Source organism: Metopolophium dirhodum, chromosome 1 (assembly GCF_019925205.1).
Source record: "Metopolophium dirhodum isolate CAU chromosome 1, ASM1992520v1, whole genome shotgun sequence".
Taxonomy (NCBI): Eukaryota; Metazoa; Arthropoda; class Insecta; order Hemiptera; family Aphididae; genus Metopolophium; species Metopolophium dirhodum.
The window spans coordinates 141473202-141481411 of record NC_083560.1 but is presented as its reverse complement, the minus strand read 5'-3'; the positions used below and the strand labels follow the sequence as shown (position 1 = coordinate 141481411).

At 29.0% G+C, this 8210-nt stretch overlaps 1 protein-coding gene across 1 annotated transcript; it reads right to left on the bottom strand.

Moving 5' to 3' along the window:
* Window positions 1–6754: 6754 nt before the first annotated feature.
* LOC132932916 (uncharacterized) lies at window positions 6755–8060 on the bottom strand. Its single transcript, XM_060999261.1, has 3 exons — window positions 7558–8060; window positions 7009–7378; window positions 6755–6943 (listed from the first exon to the last, which is right to left on the bottom strand). Exons 1-3 carry the CDS (start codon window positions 8058–8060, stop codon window positions 6755–6757), a joined length of 1062 nt encoding a protein of 353 aa, XP_060855244.1.
* Between the last annotated feature and the right edge of the window lie 150 nt (window positions 8061–8210).

The following is an 8210-nucleotide window of genomic DNA, read 5'->3' as shown; positions in this document are numbered from 1 at the left end:
TGTGAGCTAATTTTTTCAATTTTATTAAGTTTCTCAACGATTCATTCGACCAGATAGTATTTTGTACATTGTTGGTATTCAACTGAATTTTTGGAACAAAAACATCAAAAGAATGAAGTATCATTTCATGAAACTTTAGAACAGATGAATCCAAATCAATTGAATTAAGATTCGATATAAAATCTAAGTCATCAAGAAAAGAACAAATATTATTAAAGTTACAGGCTTTAAAATTATAAATGATAGGATTGGTTGAGATAGAGATACCAGTAGCAGTACGATCCTCACAAATGAAATCAAGTATTGGGTGATAAGCATCCGGTAGAGGTGTTAATGAGGTTCCAATCCGCACAGTGTGTATTTGTAAGTTTGAGAATATCAAATCAAGAGTTTCATTTCGAAAATTAAGTACATTATTATATTGTTCAAGATCCAAATAATTGACAAAACTGTTTTTAATAATATTAATAGCTGGGTTATGGGATAATTCATTATCTTGGGAAGTGAAGTTCGATAAATTAAAATCACCTATAAGTAAAATATTAGTATTAGGATGTAAATGTACCTATAATAATATTGTAATGCGTATGCGTAGGTACATTAACTTTTAGTTTTTACAAACTACGGAAGTATTTACCTGTGCAAACTATGCGTATAATTTATCTATCTTTATTCCAATCAATATTTCAATATGGTTTATTGGTCTGGGGAGGTCTGAATGAGTTTGTGGTTAGACCTTTAAAAATATTACAAAGAAAGATAATTAGGATCTGTTTATGCGAGAATAACTTAGTAGGCTCTACGGGAGATAATTTTAATCTGTTCAGAGTGTTACCATTTGAGAGTGTGTATAAGAAGGGAACTATTCTATATGTATTACAAAATTACAAAACATTTGTAGATAGGGAAAATATAGAAAAAAAAAGAGAAGTAAGAGCATTTGATGTGAATATAACTTATTACAAAAAAGCATTTGGTCAAAAATGTATTAATTATTATTTATTTAGGTCCGAAATATTTTAATTTAATGCCACTTTATTTAAAAATACTCATTTACTCTACAACTGGGAATCTTAAAATTGCATGTATAAAAAAACAAAAAAACTTATGATTATTTTCTTTAGTAAGTGTTTAAAGATTAAAATGCAACATTTTTAAATTTATTTCACATACTTTTTCTTGTTTCTATATGTAACAATCTTAGATTTAATATTAACATTTAATAGTGTACCTATAAATTTGTGTTTATCATTATATAATGTAACTCTCTACCTCCATCACAATCATACGCTTAAGAGAGGTAGATAATTTATTGTAAAATTTAATCTTAATGTTTTAATTTACTTGTATTATAAATGTTTTCTTTACAATAAAATTAAAAAAAAAAAAAAAAAAATATTTTCTCTGAAAATACAAACTTCATATTCACATTAAAAATTAACAGATTTTCAAATAAAAATCATTTTAGTTATATCCATATCATGCATTTCTTTAAATATAAACTATTTTCATACTAAATGCATATACAAATGTCGTAATTTCAATAAAAACACATAAACACATTTATAATTATCATCATAAACGTTATACATAATATATTCGCTATTTACAGTTTTCTATGTTAAATTGTAATACTTATAGCTAACAAAATTCGAAACATTAACAAAAAGAAACAATTCATCAACAAAATCAGTCTAATGTATGCAGGTACATTTTTTTTTCCTCATTCAGATTCTTCGATAGACTAGACTTATATTCAATAATAGCATGTATGATGATTATTTTTGCAACTCGAGATACAATTAAGATCATACAATACATAATTATCATATTCTTTTTCTAGTCGATTTAATATTGGTTTGGTGGTTGCTTTTTTTAGCGCATATAATTTTATATTTTTGGAAAATGTATCCAATATTGCTAAAATATAATGACTGCCCCTCCAGTGCCGTAAAAATCATAGGTGCAGGCGGTGCACAGCACTGGGGCCCTTGGGGCCTTGGCGGATAGATGTCAATTTTTTTTTTTAAATTTAATTCATAATAATTTTATTATTATCTTGTATTTAATTTCATAAAAGGAAATGTAAAAGCCTGGTCCGTTTTACTTGGAATTGTTAATCAAAATATTGGGAAATTTACTAAGCCAAGAGTGACATAAATAGATTTGTTGATTATTATATTTGATTGATATCGCGATACCGATACACACACACACACACACACACTAACAAATTATTTATACTATATCATATACGTATCGGCTAAAAATAAAATGCAAAACACAGTGATTAATGCCGAAAACTAACTAGGTACTGTTAGAGTAGTTTTAGTGCTACACAGTATACACAAACACAAATTGAAGTCACTATTCATAGGTCATCATAATATTGTTCATTTAAAGTGTTTTGTTTTTATTAAACTATCTACGATTAGAACACGAACATCAAGAAAACGATTCAAAAATGTCTGATAATAAAACATGTTTAAGTGGATTTCAAAAAAGAAAAAAAAGAAAAGAAATTCAAGAACAGGTGTCAAAACTACCTAAAATCAATAACTTTTTTTCGTCAATCCCAGCTGTTGTCTCTAGAATAGGAAGTGGAAATAATATAATTATTATATCGATAATATCTAAAAAATAAATGGCTCAACGTCTGGATATCTGACTGTAGTACGGTGAGTACTTTGAAGTCTATTGTATATAATGATATTAAAATGTTTATATATTGCTAAAATTAAGCTTATGAATTATGATGCATAATATCACTAATGGTATTTAAATTAAAAGTTTTATTCTAGTCAAACTTAGAAAGTGAAAATTAAATTTATCAAAAATGAATTAGATAGGTAGTAGGTAACTATTACATTTTGTTACTAAAAAAATATTATTTAATAGATATTAAATTAAAATATGTTAACATAAATTAAACATTTTGTATGGTTTACCTATTAAAACTAAATACACCTTTTTATGTGCAATAAAGATGTATCTGAAGAAAATCAAGATTCAGAATTTGGTGCATCAAAATCAAATGATCATGGTGGATTATTCTTGTCATCTGAGCTTCAAATTAATAGTATACAAGATTCTACAACAGATAAACTAGTCAAAACAAATAATATAAAAAAAAAAAATAAATAAATACACCTTTTTATGTATAATAAAGATGTATCTGAAGAAAATCAAGATTCAGAATTTGGTGCATCAAAATCAAATGATCATGGTGGATTATTCTTGTCATCTGAGCTTCAAAATGAAAATATTAATGATTATATAATGATTCTACATCTACTGCAGGTAAACTAATCAAAATACATTATATTTTTAAAAAATATTGTTTAATTAAAATAATATAATTGTGTAGTCAATGTTGAATGTTATGTATGTTATATTTATATATTTTAAGTAGGAATATGCAATTTTTGTATTTTCTACTATTTTACAACTTACTAAGTTAGTTATAAATAATTTATTATTTGTAAATCAAGAAGGTACCTAACTATTTTTATTTTATTACATTTAGAATTAAACTTGAAGTTAGATTATCCGACTGATAAAGGACATTTTAAAAGACGTATAATAGACAGCCAACTTAAACGAAGCATTTTGACTTATGGTCCTTGTAGACCGTTAATACAGTTTCCATACAGAATTATACATAGCAAAAATAGAAAATTTTCAGTTGACTATTACAATATGAAAACTAAAACTGGTGTTCTAATTCCCCGTCTTTGGCTTTGTTACTCTGTTGAATTATATAAAGTGTACTGTGAAACATGCTGGCTTTTTGTTGATTACAATCATCGAAACTTTAAGTCAGAATGGATTGAAGGCATTGATGATTGGCAACATTTGTCCCAAAAAATAATTTCTCATGAAATATCAGGTCCTCATTTAGATGCAATGCAACTTAGACTTGTATGGACAAATAATTATACTATTGATAAAGAGTTAGAAGTTCAAATTTCTAATGAAGCCAAATACTGGAGAGATATTTTGAAAAGAATAATTAAAATAATTTTAAGTCTTACTGCTGGTAATTTGGCACTCCGTGATAATGAAACCAAGCAATTTTGCGAGGGAAATTTTCTTAGAACAGTAAAACTATTTGCAGAATTTGACCCACTTTTAAGAACACTTCTTGATAAAAAAAGATGGCCACATTAAATATCTAAGTCCAGCTATTCAGAATGAGTTAATTGACATTTTATCAAGTACCTAACTTAAGGAAAATCATTTGTGATGAAATAAAAATGTCTACTTTTTTTTCTATAATTGTTGACTCAACTCAATATATTACAAAATTAGACCAAGTTAGTATCATAATTCGTTACGTTACTATTGGTTATACTAAGCATACTGTTTGTATAAAAGAGTCATTTCTTGGGTTTTATACAATTGATCATCATGGTGCCGAAGACTACACAAATCTCATAATAAATGTCCTCTCTCAATTGGGTTTAGATATTTCTAAATGTCGTGGTCAAGGGTATGATGGTGCCGCAGTGATGAGTGATATTTATAGTGGTGTTCAAAAACGTATTCAAGACATAGTACCAAATGCTCATTTTGTTCATTGTTGTGCTCACAACTTGAACTTAGTAATTTGTGACTCTGCTAAAAGTTCAGACACAGTTCGACGTTTTTTTATAACTGTACAAGCAGTTTTCAATTTTTTAGCAGTTCAGCTCCTAGATGAGCTTTATTAGCGTTAGGAGAAGAAAATACCTTAAAAGTTCATAAAACTGTTCTTAAAAAAGTATGCGCTACACCACTATTTGGTTCTATAGTAACTTTGTTCGATACCGTTCTTAAATGTGTAATGTTCTCGGTAGCTTGGTACCTACTATCGTAGTACTAATAGTAGATAAGTGGCTGCCGAGATATTATAGTTGCAGGTCGCAGACAATTTGTTTGATGTTGTAGTCGTGGTTGATAATAAATAAAAGACAGTTGTTGTTTTATTGTGAATTTTATTATATTGTTGATAATTTTTCTAAGTCCAAATTATGCTCGTACAGAGTGGCGTGAAGGTGCTTGCACTAATGGGTGGTAGTACACGTCTGAAAACAGGCCGATTCGGGCTCCCTTATATATGAAGTTCCCCGTACCCCTTGCCTATAGCTACTGTATCTCGACTCACGGATGTGATGTGTGTGACCATCGTTCCGGCCCACGCATTTTATGACTTCCAGTATAATTCTGTGTATTCGATTTGATATAATCATTTTTAATATAATTTTAATATTTTTTATAATGACTATCGTTGCGTACAGTGTTGTAATCAAAATAATCATTCTACTGTTTCATATTTTTATATTTTGAACATTGTGGTATACAGAGCAATTATATGGTTCAATGAGTTCCTAATATCCGTTTCTCAAACAAGACATTAAAATGTAATATTATTTAATAAACAGAAGGAACCCTTATTTTTGTTTCTATTATCCGATATATGCCAAATTACAGTATCTAAATTATAGTATAGTATGATTATGTACCCGTGGGATTTGTTTTACTATTAAGTAGTAGCTTGCTTACTACAAATGTATCGGTTGCTCTCGAATTTTGTCTAGTAATTTAATTTTATTTTTGATGATCAGTGTCAAGTTTCTATTACCAAAGTCGATTGATGCTTCATACATTTCCAAAAAATAGTTTCCTATAATGCCTTTTTCGATTAAGTTTTTTACAACTATAAATTATGTTAAAATCGTATTGTTTTTTATTTCTATCGGTACGAGTATTTGCTTTGACACCTTTGTTGCCTTGTCTCCAATTGCATTATGAATACATACTCTTGTTAGTGGTATCGTTGACGTCTTTGGGTCGTCTTTCATAATTTGTTCGAAGTATTCTTCCGATATGGCGCTTATTTTCGTTCCGGAATCTATCAGAACTTCATACTTCTTACCTTTTATAATTATGTTTATATATGGACATCCTTTTTTAGCAGTTTAGTTCTATGTCATAATCTTTGTCTTGTAATAATTCCGGGGCTTTTAATATCAATATATTGCTTGACTGTTGTTTTTTTGCTGATTGTTTTGGTTCTGGGGTTTTTATGATTGCATTTACAATTTGTATTATACAATTTACATCACTGGGTATATCAATATTGTTTACTTAGCAGTTTATCTCTTCTTGTTTCGTAATTTTTACATTTTGTATTTCCTTTTCCCTTTTTGCTGATTTAATAAGTAACTTTGTGTCAGTGTCATTAATCATTTGCTTCATCGTATTACTTTTTTCTGTTGATTGTTGTTTTATACATTGTATTTCTGCGAATATATTGTCGTATAATTCTCGTGTGGGGTTCGCACGCGTGCGCGACCGGTGGTATGATCAGCCGTCGGCGGCGGATTCTGCCGTCCGGTGCAGGGTTCTGCTCGAGAGCATAGGAAGAATCAGCCAGCAGGTTGTTCTGGTCTAGAACTGTCTTTTTCATCCTACTCATTGTAAACGAAAAATGATTCTAAGCGAAAACTGTCTGTCAGCCTATGATATTACTAAGTATCAGGGACGGATTGGCAGAATTTTTCGGCCCGGGAAAATTATTGAGACCGGCCCTCTATACTATAATATCTAATGTTATACATAATATTACTCGTATTTTTATAGGTGGTTCAACTCCCCCCCCCCACAAATCACAATATAAAGTTTTAAAAATTACAATTTTGTTTACTGACTTATATTTATTAAAATAAAATTTGCACATACATAATATAGCAAAATAATTTAATATGAGAGTTCAGAGTTCTTTATTGAGTAATGCACTTTTTTTTTTTAGCTTATTAATGATATTTTCTGTGTCAATATCATTTAACATTTTCTTCTCTACTGCCATTAGCATAAAATCTTCTAAATATGAATCAGATAATGTGCTTCTCAATTTGGTCTTAATACATTTAAGTATAGAGAATGATCTCTCACAAGCTACCTATAAAAAAAAAAAGGATATTCTTATAATATTTTAAGTTAAACCTTCAGGAAAAATGATCTTACTTGTGTCGTTGGCAAAGTAAGTAAAAATTTGTAAGCTAAAGTCAATGTGCTATAAGCATTACTATAAAGATTAAATTTCATAAGTAGTGTATAACAACAGGTAGCACAATTCTTACAGGTCGACAGTGTTGTGCAATTATTGTATTTATTTAAATTGTCTTCATCATTATCATCATTATCTTCATCATCAATGTGATTCAAGGTATAGGACTCTGCAATATTTATTTTTAATGACTCCCAGTTATTAGAAAAGTGTATTAATTCTGTCCTTAATTTATCAGCAGTAACTTCTGAATCAAATTTTATTAATTTTGAGACTAGAACATCAAGTGCTTCAGCTGGAAGACCATTTTTAATGTCATTGGAGTTGCTTGGAGATAGACAAGATAAATCAGCATATATTTTTGAATTTGACAAAAATCGTTTTTCAAAACTATTTATTACACCATCCATGACAACATGATAAACTTCAACAACAAATTTCTTATATGGATCAATTATTGGCTCATCTTCTGCTCTATCATCGAATTGCATTTTTTTTTTCTTGACCTTAATGTGGGTAATTTGCTTTCAATAATAAAGTCAATATCACTATTTTCTTCTTGGTTTTTTTCGTCCAATTCGATATTTGCTGTGTTAATAAAATTATCAACACACTTTTTTAGGCCAGCTTCATCTCTCCTTAATAATTTCAATTGTTTTACAGTGTTTTCAACCATAATGTATGCTTTTTGAATATCCATACCCGATGTCTGCACATATTTTGACAGTGGAGTTGTTATTTCAAATATTCTCATGTACAAAAATGCAGTCAATAATGTTGAGTACTTTAACAATGATTCTTTAAAACTTGTGGCTTTATATCTTACATCTGGAGTAAACTGAACTGAATCCTCAATAGCATGTAGTGAAATTAAGACTTCAACATATAAAGCATTCTGTGAATTATTCGGGGTTCCAAATATTCTTCGAAGAGACAAGTCTTTGGACCACCATCTAGTGTCACCTATAGTTTGTAGCCTTTTGTTTTTATTATCTTGATTGTTAGTCATCCAAACATTTATACGTTTATGGGACTCCTTAAAAAAAACCCAAACTGTTCATTAAACTAAACATAGTTGCTGCAGATATTGGTGTTTTCGTAACATCTGATATAACCAAGTTCAAAACATCGCTATAACACCATACGTGCATTTGCCCAG

Excerpts from the sequence above, each read along its gene's own strand:
- LOC132932916 (XM_060999261.1), bottom strand. The coding sequence starts at position 8,060 with ATGACTAACAATCAAGATAATAAAAACAAAAGGCTACAAACTATAGGT. Across the intron at positions 7,379-7,557 it reads AGCAAATTACCCACATTAAG|CAACTCCAATGACATTAAAA; the intron begins GTCAAGAAAAAA and ends TCTATCTCCAAG. Across the intron at positions 6,944-7,008 it reads TTACTTTGCCAACGACACAA|GTAGCTTGTGAGAGATCATT; the intron begins GTAAGATCATTT and ends TTTTTTTTATAG.